Genomic DNA, 23,198 nt, shown 5'->3' with positions numbered 1-23,198 from the left:
AGCTGACCTCAGCTTAAAAAAACCATACATTTGTTATTTTTAAAAATATTGCATAGTTTATTCGCATTCATTGGTCAGCATCCTCAGTTATGTCTGCTTTGAAAGAAAAATCTGCTGAAGTTTTTAAGTTAATGATCCAGGATATACAATTAAGATTTTCAGCTTTGAAAAATATGGAAATACGGTACAGCTGTGTACTGGATGTGCCGTGCTACTGTTAAGTTTCAGTACTTTAAGGAACGTTCAGGACTGACTAATACACTAATTCATTCCCAGAGGTCACTGAGCTGTCATAATTGACAGTGTTCCTTGAGTATGAAAAACCGGGAAAACGATGCAACTTCCAAACGAGGGAGGATGGAGAATGGTATTGGAAAGTAACTTTTCTGCTGGGCTCAGGAGTTTTTACATGCTCAAGCTATAGACAACTGTACCAACACAATAAAGACTAATGTAATCTAACTATTCTACAAACGGTCACACCTACCCAGACTAACTGGAAAACTGTAGTGTATAACTGGAATTAAACAGTTGCTGTTCTTTAATTAATGAGATTGGGGTTCTTGAAAAGCTACAGCGTACGAACTCTACCCTGGTCCACATCTGCTTTTTAAAGCCCTCCCCAGAACCGCTCTCCCTTCAGCCTTGGTGCCTTCCCGGATATACCCTCCAGAAGCTTCCGTGGTCCCCATCCTGGACGTCAGCCTCTGCACCTAGAGGCCGGCTTAGAGGGAAGACGGGCAGAGGCGGGGGAGACAGGAAAGAGAGAAGCGGTCAATTCCTCCTTAACTCCGGGCCCCCTCGCGGGCCTCACCCCTCCTCCCGGGGGCTGAGATTGGAGAGGAAGTGGGAAGGCTCCAATCTGTTCCTCACTCCAGCGCCCTCATGCCCCCACCCTTCTCTTCAGCTCGGGGCTTCGGCGCGCCTCGTCCCCGCCATTCGCCCCGGGAGAGGAGCGGGCGGCGTGGGAGGGCTCGCGGAGAAAGGCCCAGGGGGGTAGACGACCTCACTCCGGCAGCCACATCCTCGGCAGCAGGGACCCGGAGCCATCCGCCCGCGGGCGAGCCAGGCCCGAGGGCAGCCCCGGAGACCGCGGTGGCCGGATGCGCGGGCGCGTCACTTCCGGGCGGTGCAGCGGCGGCCGCTTGGAAGATGGCTGCGCCCTGTGGCTCGGAGCTGCCCGCCAACTCGCCGCTAAAAATCCCGAAGATGGAGGTGCTCTCCCCGGCTTCTCCTGGTGGCCTGAGCGACGGAAATCCATCGCTGTCCGACCCTTCCACGCCTCGGGGTGCCTCCCCGCTCGGGCCGGGCAGTGCGGCGGGCTCGGGGGCAGCGGCGTCCGGGGGTCTCGGGCTGGGGCTGGGGGGCCGCAGCGCCGCCTCGTCCTCGGTCTCCTTCTCCCCTGGTGGCGGCGGTGGCGGGGCTGCGGCAGCCGCCGCCGCCGCTTGCCGGGGCATGTCGTGGACGCCGGCCGAGACGAACGCGCTCATCGCAGTGTGGGGCAACGAGCGGCTGGTGGAGGCGCGGTACCAGCAGCTGGAGGGAGCCGGCACGGTGTTCGGCAGCAAGGCCCCCGGGCCAGCCATGTACGAGCGCGTGTCCCGGGCCCTGGCCGAGCTGGGCTACGAGCGGACCCCGTCCCAGTGCCGGGAGCGCATCAAGGTAACCGGCCGCCCGGCCTGGGGCAGCGAACCAGAGGCAGAGAGAAGGCGGGGAAGCGGGCCTCGGGGGCAGGGGCCGGTCTGAGGGCAGGGCTCCCCTCCGGGGCCCGGTGGGCGATTCGCATCTCCTCCGCCTTTTTCTTCTCTCCCTGGGAAGGGGGCTTTTTCCAGATGGCCGCCAGCCCGTAGGTTTCCTGAGTTTGAAGTTGGGCGTGCCTGCCGCCGCCCCTCTTTCTTGCCAATTGAGGATGTTCCTGCGCTCTGAAGTTGGTAGTTTCTCATTGTGCGCCGTGCGGCAGTCCCCGTGCCGCGGGCGCCTCTTGCCCCCACCGCCGGGGCCCCTCGCTTTGTTTCAGACGGAGGGGCTCCCAGGCAGAGGCTTACCGGCCGGGGCGGGATTGAGGAAGGGCAGAAGTGGGGGCATTGAGCCCCCAGTGTAGGAATATTTAATAAGTGGCCGTAGCGGAGCCATAGAAAAAGCGCCTTGGGACGACTGGCCTTTGTGTCAGTCGCTTTGCTTCTATCTTGAGCTACGAAGGACGAGTAAGACTAGAGATGCTTTGGAGAATTGGAAAGGCTTGATTGTAGCCAGATTGTGTATTGTTACCGTGGAGTTAGTGGACACCATCAAAGTTAGCTTGGCCAAGAGTTGGTCTGGAATTTGGATTGTCGATGCCTCCAGAGTTAAGATTGGCTTGAGGCCCTGCGGTTTCTTAGGAAGCTCCTTCAGGAAAGCCAGTTTTTCCCTGCTTCAGTTACTGTGCCGGATGTGGTGACAAGTAGAACTCTCAGTGTGCATCTGGCCATCCTTGTGTACCTGCATGTTTAAATGCAGAGGCTTAATTTGGGCTAGAAATCTTAGCCAGGTTAAGATTTTGCTACTACTACTGACTAGGCGTTCATATTTGTATTATTGGCAGAGAAGGAGTTGTATTTTAGTTAAGCTCATTTCCTCATTGTAGTGGCTGCTAAAAAGATTGTGGTAGGATTCTCCCAGGTTTTACTGAACTGCTTATACTACTTAGTCCTATTATCTGTGCACTTCTTTTCTGATACAGCTGGCACTTTTTCTGGGAACTTCTTGAGGGGGGATAAAAGCCACCAAGAACAATCATAAATAAGAATGATCACACTAAAGAACAAGAATAAAGTCTAATAGGCGCAATCATGAGTTAGAGTAAGCTAAAGGAGGGAAATTGCACCAAAGTTCTCCAGGTCTTGGCTCCAGTAGTATTCCTTTAGGGATGTTGTTGCTTAGAAAACTTGGTCCAGAAACTAAGATATTTAAAACCTTCTATTGTTCAAGCAATTTGCCACGCATTAATTACTCCATTACTAATTTAAATTAGTGTATTTGATAACATGTATCTTTGGGACTTAAGTTCTCTCTTTTTTTTGACAAGGACATTAAAGTAGTAGCTACCAGGACAAGGCTACTCTTCTCTGAATCTCATTTGTTCTATTCAAAGTCATTAAGGTTAAATCTTAACATTTATTTATGTATATTTAGAGACAGGATCTAAGTCCTCCTGGGCTCAAACTCTCCCTTTCTTGCCTAACCTGAAGAACTCCTGGGCTCGAACAATCCTCCCCAGTAGCAAGGACAGGCATGCCCCACCACACCTGGCTCCTTAAAAGAAATTTTTTTTTTTTTTTTTTTTAGAGGCAGGGTCTTCTACGTTGCTCAGGCTGGTTTTAGTTCCATGGTCTCAAGCTGTCCTGCCTCAGTCTCCCAAAGCACTAGGATTACAGGCGTGAGCCACTGTGCCCAGCCAAGGTTTAATTTTGGGGAGAGTTTTTGTACTGTCTTGGTTAGCGTGTATCCATGACCTTTTCTTGAGTTAGAAGTGCACTTTAGGCATTTTAAACTGTTTTAGCTCAATTAATTTCTGTCTGTAGAAACTTCCCAATCACACAGAAAAAGTGTGTTGTGAAAACGTCACTGAATATAAATCTCTCCATAAAATTGTTTCTCAACCAGGGAATATCTAATTGGGTTGTTTCATTGTCCAGTTATGAGAAGGATAACTTAAAGCAAGAAAAAGAGATTTATCTTACTTGAATAATTTTGAATAATTTTTAAAAGAGGATCGACTTACCTGTGTCCAGACAGGTAAAACCAAGTTGACCTCAAGCTCTTAGGATATTTTGAGAATGTGCTGATGAGTATGGGTTCTCTGATCCATTGTAGCTCTTAACAAGGAGGGCAGATAACTGTTTTGTGTTTTAAAGTGCTCTACTCTTTATGTGATTTCAATCAACCCAGACTTTTTCATTAGTAAGTTTTCATTCGTTGAGTTTTCCTGCCAGATTGATAAGCTAAGGACAGGTTCTGGTCTCTCTTATTCACTGCTGTACTAGCATATAGTAGACACTACATTTTTTGAATTTGTTTTAAGTTTATTTTTAATGGAGACAGGGCTTTGCTGTGTTGCCTAAGCTGGAGTGCAGTAGTGTGATCATAGCTCACTGCAGCCTTGAACTCCTGGACCTAAGTGATCTTCCCGCCTCAGCTTCCTGAGTAGCTAGGACTATAGGCGTTTACTACCACGCCCAGCTAATTTTTGAATTGTGTATTTTTATTTTTTTAGAAACAGGATCTCACTATGTTGCCTAGACTGGTCTCAAACTGCTAGGATCAAGTGATCCTCCTGCCTTGGCCTCCCAAAGTGCTGGGATTATAGGCGATAGCCACCACACCCGGCCTTATTTAATTAATTCACCAAATGAAGTCTAGAAAGAGAATTTTGGAAAATATAAAAATCTGCAGCAGTATTATTCAATAATACTGCTGTTTAACGCAAAAACAGACTCTGGAACCCAGTCTGAAGAATACTGCATTTGAGGAGATTTCGTGTGAATGTAATTTTCAGCACAGAAGCAAATGTGGTCACTGAAATCATATTCCTACACAATTATGAAGTGGATGTTCAAGTAACTCAAGATTATGCTCGTGAAAATAATACTACCTTAAAATCTCAGAGAATCTCACACCTCTGAAAACAAGTCATTAGATCCCAGTTTCAGAAATGCAGATTTAAAACAAGTAGTTCAAAAATCTTTCACTTTGTTGTGTTGATGAGTACTACAAAAGGAAACTTAGTAATACTTTTTGCTTTAGATTTTACAAAATAGAAACAAAGTAGTAAGATAAGGAAAAGGAAAAGGAGGAACTTCTTATGCAGACTGAAGTACAGGTGAACTCAATGTCAGAGGCTCACAGAGAAGGAATATGTGTGAATCAATTACATTTGTGGTCTAATATATTTGAAATTCCTGTCAAAAATTCAGTTATGAGCTGGGTACAGTAGCGCTTCCCTGTTGTCCCAGCTACTTTAGAGGGTGAGGTGGGAGGATCGCTTGAGCTTATGAATTTGAGGCTGCAGTGTGCCAGATCGTAGTACCTGTAAATAACCACTGTTCTCCAGCTTGGGCAACATAGTGAGACCTGGTCTCTTAAAAAAAAAGAATTCAACTGTGAAACCCAGTAAATAATTTCTTCTAACTTTAAAAGGAAGAGATATATAGCAACTTTAATTTTTCCATGCAAACCTTCCTTTAGTCAGATAATTTCTGATTAGCAGCCTTCCTCACACTATATAAAGGATCAGGAAGCTGAGTCTTATTGCACCCTTTTCTGACCACCTTCCTGAATCACCTTAAAGCATGTCACTTACCTTCTCTGAACTGTGCCCTGGTCCTCTTATCTATACAGTAAAAGTACTAAAATTATAAATAGTGAAATTGAATTAGTAATTTAACTCTTGGATTTTGAGACTAACATCCTACTTTTTAATACTGTCTGAATGAACATATTTCTAAGCACACAAGATTTTAATTTACAGTCAGATATAAACATTTGTTTATTGCTGCAAAGTTTGATTTTGATGTCTGTCATCTTATTGGTATTTGCTCTGTCGTTTGGGTAAAACGGATGTATTTGACACTGCCTTACTACATAGATTGTTTATCTTGAAGTTTTATTGCATTTTTGTTTGTTTGCAGCAGAAAATTTGTCTGCTAACAATTCCAGCCCAATTTTGAAGTCAGATACACAAATCTAGGTAGTTTTTTGTCTAGTGATTGCATGATTTTTCTCTTTTACTATAGGCCTTTTCTTCATATCTCCAGTCACCAAATACTTAAGTACTTACTATGTGGAGGGCTGTCTGCTAGGTGTTAGGATGAATAAAAGAACTGTAGCTTTAAAAATAAAAATAAATAAAGAAAAGAAGTATGATACACAATTCCTGTAGCCCAAGAGCATAAAATCCAGTTGAAGCTTGTATACATACATCAATGAGTCAAAACGCTGGACAAGACAACGCAAGGGATGGAATGCAAGGCGGTACTTGATTTAGTGTTATTTGCCTAAAGCAGACTATAAGCGTAATGACTTCAAAGGAGGGGGCAATCTCATCGCTGGCCATACTGTAGTAGTTGAAAGACCTATCTAGACTTGGAATTCATGAAAGCATTCACTCTGAGCCAGATGCTACATTCACACTTCAGTCGGTTAATCTGATGCACTGCAAAACTCATTCTCAAGTCCCATATTTTTGGGTGTTCTCCAAAAATTTGCCTCTTGAATGTTGGCTTTATGTCTTTGAAACAGATGTGTACTTCTAGCTGTGCCTCAAGATGAAATGCAGGGTGATTGTATGTGACCTAAAAAATTTGCCTTTTCTGAATCAGTGCTGGTCGCTCATCAGACAAATTTTAAAATGGTAAAAGAGGTCGGGCATGGTGGTTCATGCCTGTAATCCCAGTACTTTGGGAGGCTGAGGTGGGCAGATCATGTGAGCTCAGGAGTTGGAGACCAGCGTGGACAACATGGTGAAACCTGTCTCTACCAAAAATACAAAAAATTAGCCGGGCGTGGTGGCACACACTTGTAGTTATAACTCCTGAGGAGGCTGAAGTGGGAAGATCACTTGAGCTTGGGAGGTGGAGGTTGCAGAGCCAAGATTGCGCCACTGAACTTCAGCCTGGGTGACAGAGTGAGACCCTGTCTCAAAATACATAAATAATAAATAAAAGATAAAAGAGCCTTCTGCTCAGAAAACAAAATGATAAATTTTCTAGGGACATTGCTTAGATTTATTCATCAGTAATTGTCATCATCTTTGGAGCAAATTTTGTACTTTAACAGGAAAATCACCATATAATGTATTTGGTCTTTCATTTTAGCTCTGAAGCCTTGCAATTATTTATTTGTAAGAACCAACAGGGCAAAGATAACTAACTTGGAGCAAAAAGCTACCATTGTCCCTGATAAGCATTTTAATGACTCTGCCCATCTCTGAGGACTTCTTTTTGGTGTTTGCAGACAAGACATTTCTTCTACCTTCTCATTGAAAGATTTCTAAGAAATATGATAAGCTACTCAAATAGTTCGTAAGAAAGATTTAGATTTATTTTCCGTTATTTTTGATATATTTAGTCTCTGTTGTTACCCTCCCAATGTTATCTGAACTCTCGTGCCTTCCAGTTTGCTTATCTGCTTATGAATTTGACAGAGGCTTGATGTGTATCCTCAAAGAATAGACCATCTCTGACTACCAGTCATATGCTTATACTTAAACTTTCAGTTTTAGAAGGAAAGGAGCTAACAAGCACATGTTAAAACTGTGAATGAGTAGGATTCTGGGTTTATTTTCTGGCATTTTTGGAAATACAGTGAAGGGTGGAGTTAAATATTCTGGTTACTTCATTAAGAGGATATGTTAAAGGAAAAAATAATTTAGAAAGCATGTAGTACGAACAGTACTGTTCCATAAAATTTTGTAGTGATGGAAATATTCTCTGTCTACCTCAGTTCAGTATGATAGCCACTGGTCACAGGTGGCTGTTCAGCCCTTAAAATGTGAGGCATTGTGCCTGAGAAACATAATCTTAAATTATATTTAATTAATTCAATTTTAAATTATAAATAGGCATAATGTGACTAGTGGCTACCATATTGAACAGTGTCAGGTAAAAAGTTGTTATTCACAGTATTAAATTCATCTTTGTAAAAGGATTCTTGTGGCCACCTACTCAAACCTCTAGGGGGAGCTCAAGGTTCCTTCTTGACCTTTCTGTCACTTTACCCCTGTGTAGGAGGAACCTTGATAAAAGTCAAGAAAAATGGCCTGCCATTCCAGGAGGTGCCAGCAGTAAAAGTCTTATAACTTCAACTCACTGGGGCAAACAGTGCGTATTTTAGGTTCCCTAGGTGAGCCCTGTCCAGTAGAATTGACTGTGACGGTGGAAGTGTTCTGAATTTGCACTGTCCAGTACGGCATTACTAGCCACAGGTGGCTACTGAGGACTTGAAATGTGGCTAGCGTGTGACTGCAAAATTGAATTTTAATTTTATCTAATTTACATTTAAATAGCCACCTGTGGCTAGTGACTGTTTTTTTGGCCAGAACAGCTTTTGAATAATGAGTATTCAAACTTTTTGCTTGTGTACTCCCAAAAGACTTTGAAATCCGTGTATCCTCTGGAAGATTTTTAAGCTGACATTAAAATTTTTTCATCATGTGTTTGGAAATCTATAGGAAGTTAGCAGGACATAGAAAATGTTAAGTCTGGTGTGAGATGACTATGATGAGAATTGGCGATAAAATGTACTGAATAGCAAACTGAATCTGAAAAATACACATTAAATCATTATTTGTGAGTTTTATCAACTGTCTCTTGAAAATTTTGGTGTTAAGGAAATACTCAAGTTACATTTAAAAGAAACAATATCACTAGCCTATATTGTTTTGGTTATTCTAAATTCAGGGGCCAGGATTGATAAACAATATAAATAAGAGGGGGAATGACAGGAATCCCTAAGGTTTCAAATTGCCTCCATCAGTTATTAAAGGAGGCTACCCCAGTTAAATACAGCTGCTTTAGAACTCAGTATCTTTTTGATATCTTTCTTGGCTGATGCAGCGGTGCTGGGCTCCTGAATTCCCTTGCCATTAGAAAGCCAGAGGAAAACAGGAGAAGGTTACAGGGGAAAGTGTGGGGCTTAACTCTTGGCTAAAGTTCAGGTATCTGGCAGGGGGTTGGGGGTGGCGGGATTTAGATATTTTGCTCATTCCCTGTCATCAGATTCAACTGACGGATTCATCACAAGGTTTCTTTAAATGCTAAGGTCTGAAATAAGTTCTTTATTTTTTTCATTATTCATCAACAGATATTTGAGTGCCTACTGCAGTAGGTCCGAGAATTACGGTAGTATACCATCACCTTCAAGATGTCCGTCTCCTAATAAAGGAGTCAGATTACTAAAGAATAAATTACAATATTGTGAGCAAGGTCTTGTGTGTCATGTTAATGTTATGCTCATGGTGCTATAGGAGCACACACATCCTAGGCTTTCAAAAGGTGGATCCTGAAGATGAAGGTGGACTCAAAGGTAGATGAATAGTTGGTGTAAAAGCTCAGAGGCAGCATAACCTAGAATAGTGCAAACTGCAAATATAGTGAGATATACTTACCAAAGAATGTAAAACTGGAAGTCTCCAAACAGTCATATACTTTCAAAAATCTTTTTCAGCTGTTTAAAAAGTCATGCTTTTCAATTGAAGAATAATTTACCAGTATTGCATGGCACGTGGTGAAAGAGTGATGTAGGAGTCATAAATGATGCCTTGATGGTGTCATAACCACGTAGAATGGTGGAGCCAGTAGTTTTGGGATGACATTGTAGTGAACATACCAATTCCAGGTCATTTATATGTTGTGATGAGTAACAACTTTTTCATGGCGTTGAATTGCAGTTGAGTAAATATCCCTTATATATCTCATTTCTTAATTTGTATGCTAGAAAGTAAACCCAAAGCAGTGCATCTTTTTTTGACCACAATTCGCAGGAAGAAGAAATGTATTTTATCCTGGGACCTGGTAGTCGCATAACATGTATGTATAACTGAAACAAATTTCACAAAACAGTGATTATAACCAACACTTACATAGTATTTTCTGTGTGCCATGCACTATTCTAAGTGCTTTGTAAATGTTAACTTAATCCACATAATGGCACGATACTTAACTACATGTAATGTACTCTGATATGTTCTGTTCTAGTTGAAGGCAGACACTCCAGCTGTAGAGCCTGTTTCATAACAGTATACACATGTGAATGCACCTAACACAATACCTGCCCTGGCAGGGCATCTTTCTCTGCCCCCATCCTCCCCACATCCTCCTCCTCCTCCCCAGTGCTTGTCAGCATTGGCTCCCCTTTTCACCCCAGTCCCTGTGGTACCTCCCATCTTTTCCCTTTCCCCAGCCACAGCCTTGGCTGTCTCCAAAAACGCCCTCACCAAATGCTGGTGCAAAGAAAGTCTGGAAGGATGGGAGCCGCCATCCTTTTGACCAAGGTGGTCACAACTTGCTAAAATTAATTGTGCAACCCACTAATGGGCCATAAGCTACAGTTAAAAGAGGACTAGAAGATAATACAGTGAGATCAATATTTATTTTTTCATTCGTTGTGTTCTTTTAGACTTAAGATACTGAAACTCCAGAAACATTGATTTGCAACGGCTCCTGTCCTAGATATTCTGGTGAAATTATATTATGTAGTTTTAGATAGATGTAGTTTGAGCCTAGGGTTTGAGATAAAGGTTTGAAGCGGGGGAATGGGAAGTAGTAAGAAATGAGACTGGAGACTTAAATAAGAGGTCAGGTGATGTGCTAAAGTGCTTGGACTTTATTCTAATCATCAAAGGATTTTAAGCCAGGCAATGACATGGTTAGTCTTAAATTTTAAAACAGTCACTGACTGTAATGTGGAGAATCAAAAGGGTAAGACTGGAAGCACAAAGGTCGTTTAGAGGCTTCTTGCAGCAAGCTAGATGGAAAGTGAAATAAAGCAGTGGTAATGACGATGGAGACACAAGAATAAATTTCATATACATCAAAACCAAGGACCTGTTCGAAGAATCTGGGAATTTTAATTTCCAGAATTTGTTAGATCCTAACCTGTGAGACAGCTCAGTATCTACTTCTCTACCAACTTACAGAGAGGATTCTTGGCTGCGGTCATCAAAGACCATAACAATATTTCATAGCTGAAGTTTTTAGGCTTGATTTCTAAGAACCCAAGGAAAACCAACTACAATACCGAATGAAGACAGTCCTGTCCGTATGGCCTCTAGCATATAGTCTCTACAGACTTCAGTTCTGCTTCCCAGTCTTCAGAAGTGATGATCCTGCTTTCCCCCCCACTTTTTCACAATATTACCGGAGAGTAAGAAGTAAAATTCAGATCCAGTATTTCAAATGTTAAGTGTCATGTAGATAGATACCTGGATTTGTGCTCCTAGTGTTACGTTAATATAGAACCAGCAGTTTTTTTCTGTGGAAAATTGTGTCTGTGTAATGTTAAAACAAATGAAATAAAATAGGAAGAAAAAGTTTTGAGTTTCAAAAACCACAGACCAGTACTCTAAAGAACTTTTTAAAACAATTAACTGTTAGGATTGCAGTTATGACCAGATATTATTTAATTCTGTTTCTGATGTGGGGTTCCTCCACTGTGTTCTGTGTGCTATTAATATTTACCATTGCGGAAGCTTCATTCAGTGTTGAAAATGAATGCTTAGTGGATCTGTGCCTTCTATGCATATGTTACAAATTATCTGGAGTTCATAATCAATGCAGAGTTCCCCTCCCCTCCGATTGTTCTAAATAATTGAAAGATGTCTGCTGTGGAAAAAGGCATGTGTTTAAATCTGTATAATTCTCAACTATTTTTAGTTGGGAAAAGTCCTTGAAAGCCAATGGAAATACTTCTTTTTTTTTTTTTTCTTGGCACTAATCAAGTGAGTGTTACCTTTTCACTTAGTAGGATGTGTTGTTACTCTAGTAAAATACAAACCTGTGTTTATTCTCAGGTATTTTAGAAATAACAGCCATCATTTTATTTTATGTGTGTGTTCTTGGCTGTATTCATAAATTATATATTTTGGGCTATCAAATATTACTTCATTCAATATAAATAACAATAGTAGAAGTTGTTTACTTAGATATGCTTTCTAGTTGCATTTTCTCAGCCTATGTAAGACTACTTTGTTGTAATAGCTTTTGAAATTTACACTACTGTCTCTCTACTATCTTCAGATTACTTGATTCTAATAAACCAATTATGTTTGTAATTGATATTAATAAAACCAGAATAAAAGTTCATATGTACCCAAAACTGCTTTTATTATTTTTTTAATTTGCAAATATTTTTCTCTAAAGGGAAATAGCTGGTTTATAATTTAGAGAGAATAGGATAGGTCAAAAAGCACTTCAACCTAATACTTGGTATCTCTACTACCTGTATACCATCTTAAGGAATTTTCCATTCATTCATTCAACAAAAATGTATTGCACCCCATTTACATGTTAGGCATTGATTTGGGCTCTGGGAATACCTTGATGAACAAAACTGACACAAAAAACCCTGCCTTCAAAGAGCTTACATTTTGGTAGAAAATAATGTGATATTTAAAATATGTAATTAAGCAATTAACACAGTTAGGGAAAAAGACCCTCAAATATGATATTCCTTGATAAATCCTTGAAGTTGAGCTCTATACCTCTCATCATGCTTATGAAAGAAGTTCATTTGCTATTGTTTTATTAAGAATGATTTACATGATTTGATATCATTCCTTTGTCTTGTGTATATCCAGTTGTCATTGAGGTTTGTACCACCAAGCAGCAAAGTGCTACATTGTTACTCATTCAACCATCAGTTCATGAGCATCTGCTATTGTGCCAGGCATTATGTGGAGCCCTAAAGAGTCAGTCTTAAGCAAAACCAGGAGAGATCCCTTCTCTGTTGTACAGTTTAGAAAACATGGCTAATAGTTGGGCCTTGAGCAATCAGAGTTGTGCCAATTTTAGAACAGTACAAATAATTACTTTTTTCCTTATATAAGTAATATAAGCACACTATAAAATTAAAAGGAAAAATCAGGAAAAAAATGCTAACTTCTTCACTGCAGTGTAACCATATATCCATGAAACCTTTTGTTATTTTCCAAGAAACAGTAGTGGTAAGTCTGATTTTAATTCCAGTAAATTTCTATGCACCAAAAAAGGAATGAAAGATCTACATGCTTTTTATTTTGTTTAACTCCAAGAGCATTTGTGGGTTATGCATATTTCTATTCATGCTGAATTTTGCCTGCCTTCTGCTTCTTGTAAACAGGTTGCCCAGTGAGTGAGGCCTCATCCTCACTCTGTATGGGTCATTAGGATTCCTTTTTCCCCATTGGTTTATATGTCAATGTGTTAGTCACCATATTCTTGCCAAGATTATAAATCTTTCAAAATGATTAATTAATTGGCTTTGTTTTTTCTTTTTTTTTTTTTTTTTGAGACAGGGTCTTGTTCTGTTGCCCAGGCTAGAGTGCAGCGGCACCATCATGGTTTACTGCAGCCTCAACCTCCCCAGGCTCACGTGATCCTTGCACCTCAGCCTCCTGGTAGCTGGGCCTACAGGCATGTGGCACCAAGCCCAGATAATTGTATTTTTTTGTAGAGATGGGTTTTTACCATGTTGCCCGGGCTAGTCTCTTAACTCCTGGGCTCAGGCAGTCTGCCCACCTTGGCCTCTGAAAGTGCTGAGAGCCACTGCCCCCAGCACTAATTGGCTTTTATCTATAAAAGAAGAACTGAGAAAAAAGTCAAAGAAACTATGGCAGTATAGCCAGATGTTTGTGAAACTCAAATAATGTATGGGCAAAAAGATGTTTATTTACATAGGTACTCCTAGATATAAACTGCTTTTACCTATAGAGTTCACATGTTAATACAAACAGTTGTGTGAAATACTTTGAATAAAATGAAAAATCAAAAAAGTATTTGAGACCAGCCTGGTCAGTATGGTGAAACCCCGTATCTACTAAAAATACAAAAATTAGCAGGGCTTGGTGGTGCACGCCTATAGTCCCAGCTACTTGGGAGGCTGAGGTAGAACAATAGCTTGAACCCAGGAAGGGGAGGTTGCAGTTAGCCGAGATTGCGCCACTGTACTCCATCCAGCCTGGGCGACAGCAAGACTCCGTCTCTGAAACAAAAAAAAACCTCAAGCTGGCATTCGTTTAATGATGCTTTAGATGATGTGGTTTAGCTGAAGCTTGCTTTTCTCGACATGGCTCTGACACTGATTGTTAGGGTAAGGGTTCTTTTGAGTATGTTACTCCTACGTGTTACTCCTACCCATGTTGCGCCTCGTGATACCACACTTTGCTGCACTACTTTACTTGAACTAACCTCAATTCATAAGGCCCCTTGGTCTCCATATGGTGTGACTGTATCATTTTTGTAATAATTATAATAATAATGCAAATATTTACTGAGTGCAAGCAATTAAGCAGACACTCTTAAATGCTGTGTTTTCTCATTTAATACAGCAAATCTATGATGGAGGTAGTGTTACCAGCCCCACCATATAGATGAAGAAATTAAGGCACAGAGAGATTAATTTGTCACAAAGCTTGCAGGCAGTGACACTAGACTAAGCAGTGTTTCTCTGGAACCCATGCTCTTCTTAACCACTTGCTTATATCACCTCCTTCTGAATCAGCCCATGTTTATTAAATTTTGACAATTGAAGTCATGTTTTTGGCAACAATGTGATTATCAACAGTCATAAATACAGTACCAAAATCTCATAGTAACACCTAGATGGACAGCATTATGCTGATATTTCTTGTCATTGAAATGAAAAGAATTTTTTAAATTCTTGGAGATAATTTATGGTTTCCTAAGATCAGAAACACAATGAGATTTGGAAGTCCTAAGGAAGAATTTAAAATAAGTATTGAAACCTAGTAAGTAAGACTTAATTGTAGAAGATTCATTCAGTCATTCGTTCAAGATCTCAGATAAATGATGGCATTTACTGGATGACCAACTCCTCCAAAAAGAAGTAAGTTTGAATTATACGAGCAGAAACACAATGTAGAATTACTTTTTGACAGTAAAAGCAGGTAAGGATGTGGCTTATCAAAGGAGGCTATGGAATGTCCACTACCTTATGCCTGCCATTGTTTACCTAATGTGTAAATGGTTTGTGTACTTCCTAGAGATAGATGATGGGGATGAGATGGACTGCTTTTTCATATATGATATACCAAACAAAACGTATCAGCATATTGAGAAAGCTAAAAGTAGAATGAAGAAATAAGAAAACAGAGAATGCCAGTTTGGTGTGGTGGTACACGCCTATAGTCCCACCTACTCAGGAGACTGAGGCAGGAGGATCACTTGAGCCCAGGAGTTTGAGGCTGTTGTGCATAATGATTGCCCCTGCAAATAGTCACTGCACTCCAGCCTGGGCAACACAGACCCCATATTAAAAAAAAGAAGAAAGAAAAGAAGAAAAGAAATCAGGATGCAGGGCAAATAGCAGTAACCTAGGTAAATATGTTTGCTTAAACTAAATATTAAAATGATCTATGAGCTTCCTGGCAACTGTGGCAAAAAGTAAATACAGTGCCTTGCCATAATTTTCAGTGTCTTCTGAAGAGAAGTATACCAGGTCTTAGTTTTGAAACCAAAGATGAACTTGCATTAAGGACACTGAAAGTGACTTCGGATAAGCTCTTAACCTTTCTCTGTCTTATTTTCTTGTCTGTAAAATAGGGGTGCACCATATATCTCTTAATATATATGTAATGTGATACCCAGATCCCTCTTCCAGGAATGAGATGCTAGTCCCCCCCCTAGCTATCTGGAATGCTGGCTGCTAGTGGCTTCTGGTTGATTTCTTCAGAATTTCACTCTGCCCAAGGGAACTGTCTCACCCAAGATGAGGCCCCCACTCTCCAGTGGCAGCCTGAATCCAATAACTGGTCAGTGCTGAAATACAAAGGTCCAGCCTCCTTGCCTCAGTTCGGTATAACTCTGAAGGATAAGCTGAGTTCCATACCTCATTTTAGGATTAGCAGAGGCTGCTGTTGCAGCTCTGTCTACTTTAACTTCTTTCTGTGCCCAGCCCTGCTTCTCAGTCTCTCACATGCGTGGTTCCCAAGAGCCTTCCCCAGCAAACCTGCACAGTCTCCTCAGACTCTGTTTCCTGGGACACTCTCTGTTCACATTATTGTTAAGTGGGAATGATGATGTAAATTGCTTAGCCCAAATCTCAGCACACAGTTGGCACTCAGGAAATGGCAGCTATGATTTACCTTCATTACATGGCACGTTGAGCTACGTAAGGAAAATGTTTGGTTTTTGTAGAAGGTACAGAGATATTTTTTCATGTGGCTGTTTCTCTTAGCAATCTTCATAAAGCTAAGAATAGAATATAAAAATTCTACCAAATGAGCTATAAAAATAGTTATGATTGCCTGAATTTATTTCTAACAACTTCCTAAATAAGTTCAGGTCACCCAGGATAGTTGCTTATAATAAAACATGCTTATTTTCAGATTTTTCTTAGAAAGGATATGTGTCAGGATATGAAGATGTGTTCTTTTCGTACATTGATGACCTGTAGTTTACACTGTGTAAATGCAAAAAAATATATATTTTTTGAATGTTTACATTTTCACAAGTAAATTAATCTGGATTTAATGTTTGTACCCAGAGGTCTTGAGGGAAGATTTCAGATAACCTTAGTTTTTGTATAATTTTATCTGCCTGTCAGGATTCTTTTTCTCATAACCAAATGTGTAAAATTTACTAACGGAAACATCTCTATTATAGGTTATCTTTACACTATAGATGGTAGTTTTTAGTAAGAAAATAACAACAGAACTGAGAGAATCACATGGTCAACAGATGAAAGGAATAAAGTGGCCAATGCTTCAGGGGAAGCCTGCTCTGCACAGTCTCCCTTTTAAACATTGGTCTCATGAATGGAAACACCTTCGTATTTGGGAAGCAATACGATGTTGTAATGGTAAAGCTGTGTGCGGATTTTTGAGGTGGCGGGGGGGGTTTAATTTTTAGACATGGTTGTCCATGGAATAATTAGTTCGTAGTGGAGGTTGTTTGGGAGTACTTTAACAAAGGCTGGTTCTCCCCGGCTATGCCAGAAATATTTTAGATAATTTTCTTGAATGTGTTTTAGATATCACATGCTAATAAAAGTATCATTTTTAGTGTATCTGAATACCTCTTTGATGTAGTCCCCCAAGGTGTGAACTTAGAAAAAGATTCAAAGAGGTGCTGACATAGCAACTTCAGAGGTGATGTAGGAGGTCAAATGAAAATAACCTCTAATCCCAGTCAGTTCTTTGCCAACAATTGATTTTTTTTTCCCCCTTTCAGGTGAGGAGGAAGTTCTAGACAAATAGTGTTATCTGCTATCTTTGGTGACTGTAGCTACCTGTTGCTGCTTATATACTGAAATAGTTCAGTATACCCTACTTTTTTGACCTGTATTGTTCTAAATAGAAAAGCACTTGAGAATTCCGTGTCTTGAAGGATTCTTGTACCCTAAAGAAGCCCTTATACATGAACATGCATGCTAGGTGTGACTTTCATCTGAGATCATTGTATGAGTGTCCGTGAGAAGCACACATAGCACAGGGTCAGAAGCTTTATGGTTACATGAATTGAGTTCCTTGAGTCATGGAAGATGTTTGTTTTTAACAATTAGTATTGTCCTTCTTCAGGGTTTTTTTCTTAGTAATCTGAATGGGCATGACCCTCAGCTGCTAGCATGAAGGAATCTAGAAAACTTAGAACTTGATATTCATTGACAATCAAAATTTCCTGAATTTTATATTTTTTTAAAATGTTGTTTTTACTTTCTTTTATTTTTTATTTTTATTTTTATTTTTTGAGACAGAGTCTCACTCTGTCACTCAGGCTGGAGTGCAGTGGCACAGTCTTAGCTCACTGCAACCTCTCCCTCCTGGGTTCAAGCAATTCTCATGCCTCAGCCTCCCGAGTAGCTGGGACTACAGGTTTGCATCACCACACTCAGCTAATTTTTGTATTTTTAGTAGAGACAGGGTTTCTCCTGTTGACCAGGCTGGTCTGGAACTCCTGGCCTCAAGTGATCTGCCTGCCTTGACCTCCCAAAGTGCTGGGATTATAGGCTTGAGCCACTGCACCTGGCCCTGAGTTATTAATATATATTCCAGGCAAGAATCTCTTCTCATGGAGGCAGTACTGACCAGTTATAAACACAAAGTGAGTGAGTCGTTGATAGCCAGATTCAGAATGAAGTGCAAGCCGATAGGATTCAATCCTGGACAGTTCCCCACAAAGACTGAGGCTCCAGAGAGGTAAGATCTGTTTGTGGCGGTCATTCTGTTTGACCCTATTAAAATCAGGAAACAATCGAGTCTTTCCCCCTTCCTGTCTTTGACAGAACTATCTTATATTCTTGAATATTTCACTTGCTTGTTTACTTTGTAAGGCATAAGAAAAAATTTAGACAGGGCTGCAGAGCTCCCTTTGGCATGTGGCCTGCCGGCCCAAAGAAAGCTGTAACAACAAGAATGATAGATATTTTTTAAAAAACCTTGCCCAGCTATTTTCAAAAGGTTTCAGGAGCCCTGCGCATCAAGATTCATTGATTTTATAATTTGTTTTAGTTAAGCAATGAATTTTCTGAAGTTCTTTGCTAAGAAAATGTTTATCCTCTTGCTAGTGATTTACTACTTTAAAATTAGGTTAATTTATGTATTGAATAAATACATACTTTGAATAAGCCTCATGTAATAGGCACTGTTCCAGGCTTGGGGAATAGAGACAACCAAGGTGGACAACATCCTTACCTCATGGAGCTTACAATCTAGTGAAATAATTTCTTAGGAAACATTAAAGTTTCTTAAGTGGCGTTTGATAATTTTCATATGCCAAACTCCTCTTAAAGGAATACTTATTTATCTTTGGGCCTTGGCTCCTCATTTGTTAAGTGAGGAAGATAAACTAGAAGATCTCTAAGGTTCTTTTCCATTCAGAACTTGTATTTTTTTTTTTATTTTTTATTTTTTTTAGAGAGAGGGGTCTCACTCTGTTGCCCAAGCTGGAGTGCAATGGCGTGATCATGGCTCAGTGCAGTCTCTACATGCTAAGCCCAAGGGATCTTCCTGCCTCAGCCTCCTCAGTAGCTGAGACTGCAGGTGCACACCACCATACCCAGACTAATTTTTTTTTTTTTTAAGTAGAGACAAAGTCTTGCTATATTGACCAGGCTGGTCTTGACTCCTGGCCTTGAAGCATCCTCCAGCCTTGGCCTCCCAGAGTGCTGGAATTATAGGCATGAGCCACTGAGTCCGGCTCCGTAATGTTTAGAAGATGGAGCGTGGTTTGTAATTAGAACCTTAGGCAATTCCACCCACCTTCAGTGGATCAGTGTATTAAAAGAAGTGTTATAAAGAGACATTTGCCAAAGACAGTGATATCAATAGGTGATGGAGAGTATCAAATGCTGCAGGGAAGTCAAATGAGTTAAGGACAAAGTTTGAGGACCATTCAGTTATTAAGAATACATTGGTCGGGTGCAATGGCTCACGCCTGTAATCCCAGCACTTTGGGAGGCCAAGACAGGTGGATCACTTGAGGTCAGGAGTTTGAGACCAACCTGGCCAATATAGTGAAACCTCATCTCTACTAAAAATATAAAAATTAGCCAAGCGTGGTGGTGGGTGCCTGTAATCCCAGCTACTCGGGAGGCTGAGGCAGGAGAATCATTTGAACCCAGGAGACGGAGGTTGCTGTGAGCCCAGATTGTACCACTGCACTCCAGCCTAGGTGACAGAGCGAGACTCTGTCTCAAAAAAAAAAAAAAAATTGACATTGATGATCACAATAGGAACAGTTTTAATAGTCATACATTAGACTGTGATCCCCTTGGTTGACGACTGAATTATTGTAGACATTGCCTATTCCTGTGAGACCCTTTAGACATTAGGCGTGTTAAAGCAGGAAAACGTGAGAGCTTCACCGTAGAGACTACTGAGGAACATAGTCAAGACTTACTTTACTGTACTTGTTTCTGGATGTGTGTTTTTCTGTTTTAAGTTGTTACTTGAGGTAGTTTATCTGGCATCTATATTGATAATCAGATAATGAATGATCAAGTACTGTGTGATGCAGTTGGAACAGATAATCAGCATAACTAATGAATCATTTAATATTGCTTAATTATCACTTCAGAAAAAAAGATTTCTTGCCCAGCAGGTAGAAAGAAGTGCTGTATTTTTTTTAGAAGAGTAAAGTAATATCCTTGTATGCTTTTACTTTTTTTTTTCTTTTTTCTTTTTTTTTTTTTTTTTTTGAGACAGAGTCTCTCTCTTGGCACCCAGGCTGGAGTGCGGTGGTGCGACCTTGGCTCACTGCAACCTCCACCTCCCAGGTTCAAGTGATTCTCCTGCCTCAGCTTCCCAAGTAGCTGGGACTACAGGTGCCCAACACCAAGCCCGGCTGATTTTTGTCTTTTTAGTAGAGACGGGGGTTATACCATATTGGCCAGGCTGGTCTCAAACTCCTGACCTCAGGCGATCCGCCCGCCTTGGCCTCCCAAAGTGCTGGGATTACAGGCATGAGCCACCGTACCCAGCCTTTGTATGCTTTTACTGATAGAAATTATTTCTTTCAAGAAATGGGAATTTGGCTAATTTACCTCTTAAAGGAAATATTAGTGCTGCTTCATCTAAATGAACAGGAGAGTGAGTGAACTGACAATTGTACTTAAAATAGTTGTTTCAATCTTTAGAATCTCCTATAAAACCTTAAGATACAAGTTTACCTTATTTTAGGGTTTCAAACTAATATGTGTTCTATTTTATGGAGGAAAGAACTACGTAATGTGGAGCAGAGTTTTTTAATAAGAGGTTCTTGTATGGCTCTTTAGTGAGTCCACGTACCCCCTTGAAATTGTATGTGGCAGGTTGTGTATGTGTGCATGTTTCTGAGGAGCGGATCCATGACTCAAAAAGGTTAAGAACTTCTGCCCTGGAAAGGAAAAGCAAAAGATAGAATAAAGACATTTTGAAAAATAAAAACATTTTGTATTTGCCAAAACTTGCTCTGCAGCAGTAAGTCTGAAACAAGTTTGCTACGTTTTTCTTTTTGGTTTTACTTTGTTTAGGCTTTTTTGTTTGGTTGGTTTTAAAGGATTTAGGGGATTGGCAAGTCAGTTTGTCAGATATCAATGAACAGAAAACCTAAGAAAAAAGGTAGCAAAAGTTCTGCTGGCCCCAGATGGATTTTGCCTTAGGTAATTTCCTAATCATTAGTTACAGCTCTGTGTTAAAAGATGTATATAGAAATTTATGCTAGATTCTTAACATGTTTCTTACTGTGTGCAGAAATGTTTTTTTTATTTATGTATGCTACGTAAGAAATTTTCTTTCCTACTTTTATGCTCACAGTAACAAAATATAGCTGAAGAAATTAATGTTTTTCTTAAAGATATTAAATGGTGTTGTTTTGTTTTGTTGCCTCAATTAACTAAGAGCAACTAGTTTTAACAGTTACAATAGCAGTAATGTTAAAGGAATAAGATCTTTTTCTCAAAGACCTTTGTTGCTTCAAAATACAAATCTGCTTTAGTCTGAGGTATCATTTTTAACAATTTTATAAGAATATCAGTCACTGGAAATTCACTCCCAGCGTAAATGTCCTCATCTCTTGTGGAGCATGATATGTGATTTTTAAGGCCTTGTTTGTGAATAAGCGTGCTCTTTAATCATTTGGGTAAAAGGAATCTGAAATTTATCATGTGTACTTGGCAGTGGATTAAGATAACTATGTAATCCATTTCTAGTGTGGCCAGCTTGACAACTACATTTGAAAATCTGTTTCACTGCTTGTTTTTTCTTGTAACATTGTTTCCTGCTATTATAACTAAGCTGTCCTCCCTGCAGATTGACTTTATTTTTCATCTGACATCTTAGACTGATCAAGCCAATGTTTTCTAAACAATACATTTATATAGCTGTTATGCCTTATTTCTGTTCCTCCACATTATATTGCTCCATTCCATGTATGGTCAGTTAGCTAGAACAGTGGTTTTGTCCTGGTGAATATTTTATGATTGTATGAAATGGGGCAAACTTTGAGAAAATTATTAAGCCAATACTGGAATTGGTTGGCATATGCCTTTATGATTTATTTAGTTTGTTTTCTACTTTGCCCTACCAGGGAAGAATTTAATTCTTCCCATTTCCTGAAAGTCAAAGGATTGGAGGACACTGAAGCAAAATAAACCTTAATCTCACCTCAAAAGGAGCTTAGATAATGTCAGGAAGGGCTTTGATGAAACCACTGTCCCTGCTTATAGATCTTATTTTCCAAGCCTTTCAATATTTTATTTGCCCTTTTCTGAACTCTACAATTTCCCTCTCTTGTAGCTGGTTCGATGCCCAGAACTGAATGCTGTGCTCCAGCTGTGGCCTCACCGGTGCTGAATAGAGAGGAAGAGCCACCTTCATAGCTTACATGTGATTCCTCTGCTTATCCAACCCAATACTGGATTTACTTACTTTGGCAAGATAGCTGCATTGTGCACTGTATTTAATGTTACGTGTACTGTAACCCTGGGTCTTTCTCTGCATTGCTGCCGTTAAACCCCCAATCCTGCCAATCTAAAACTCCTGCCTTTGTTTACCTTCCCCCTCCCCCATAGACTCCCCATACATTCATCCACAATGAATGTCATCTTTTTATTCTCTCATTTCCTTTTACTCTAATCTTAAACTTTGGCAAAACTTTCACTCTGTCCTATAAATTGTCAGTTGTCAGCCATCTTATTTTTCTCCCTGCTTTGGTAATGGGACATCTTTCAAGTCTTTTCTCTGGTTCTTTTCCCTTTGTAGTCATGAAGCACTTGGCACGGTGAATTCAGTAAGCATTCTCTTGCCATTGCTTCCAAATCAAATACCATGAACTCCTGGGTTGACCACCTATCAAGTTGTTACCCATGCTTTGGTTCTTCAGTCCAGGTTTTCCTGACTCCTCCTGACCTCTATCCCTACAGCTTCATTCAGGATACAGTATTCTCTCACAACTCTTCCTCCAGGGGGAGACAACAGCATCGTGTCAGTTTACTGGGGAGATTTCTGACAGTAAGGAAAATTACAATCTCTAATTGTGAATAGAATCGTTTTTAATAATTTTAAGCACATTTCTGCCCCCACCCCAGACCTTAATTTTTAGAAACGATTAAGCTTAAGTTACTACAAATTTCTAGGATGAGTAAAATAAAGGAAGAAGGAAGGGAAGCAAGGTTTTTGTGTTGAATAGGACATGGTTCTCCCAAGAAAGACAAACTGAGGTTCTTGTTGGATTTGAGAGCTGTCTGAAATGGGAATTGAGGCTTCGTTTTTCTGAGCATTATTGTAATCTCAGCTCTAGAATAGGTTTTTAAGTTGGCTTATGTAGGACTGTTGACACACACAGTCTTAATTACATGCTTTAGCTAATTTAGAGTATGGAAAGTGTAACCTTTTTTGCTTTATTAGGGTGATAATTGGAAGGTCTCCACAGTTCCTTTTTATCCATCTCTAAACTCCCTCAAGTTTAACTAAATCCTGGTGCTTCTTATAGTACCAGTCAAGCCGAAGTTTAAGTTCTTACTCTTTTTTT

General features: G+C 40.2%; 1 protein-coding gene across 6 annotated transcripts in view; it reads left to right on the top strand.

Moving 5' to 3' along the window:
• Positions 1 to 681: 681 nt before the first annotated feature.
• LOC105476281 (Myb/SANT DNA binding domain containing 2) overlaps positions 682 to 23,198 on the top strand; it is a 33,859-nt gene continuing 11,342 nt past the window's right edge. The window contains exons 1-2 of one of the 6 annotated variants that reach the window (XR_011611152.1): positions 682 to 1,662; positions 21,965 to 22,100. Coding sequence is in view for 4 of the 6 variants with exons in the window: in XM_024791127.2 (XP_024646895.2) it covers positions 886 to 1,662; positions 21,965 to 22,021 (834 nt within the window). In the remaining 2 variants the exon portion in view is untranslated. Of the gene's footprint in view, positions 1,663 to 20,073; positions 22,679 to 23,198 lie in introns of those variants that run through there. The other 5 variants (XM_024791127.2, XM_011732061.3, XM_011732059.3 and 2 more) reach the window with 5 other exon arrangements.

The sequence above is a fragment of the Macaca nemestrina genome, chromosome 12 (assembly GCF_043159975.1).
Source record: "Macaca nemestrina isolate mMacNem1 chromosome 12, mMacNem.hap1, whole genome shotgun sequence".
Lineage (NCBI taxonomy): Eukaryota > Metazoa > Chordata > Mammalia > Primates > Cercopithecidae > Macaca > Macaca nemestrina.
Note: the sequence above shows the minus strand (reverse complement) of the source record. Positions and strands in the feature narration are given on the sequence as shown.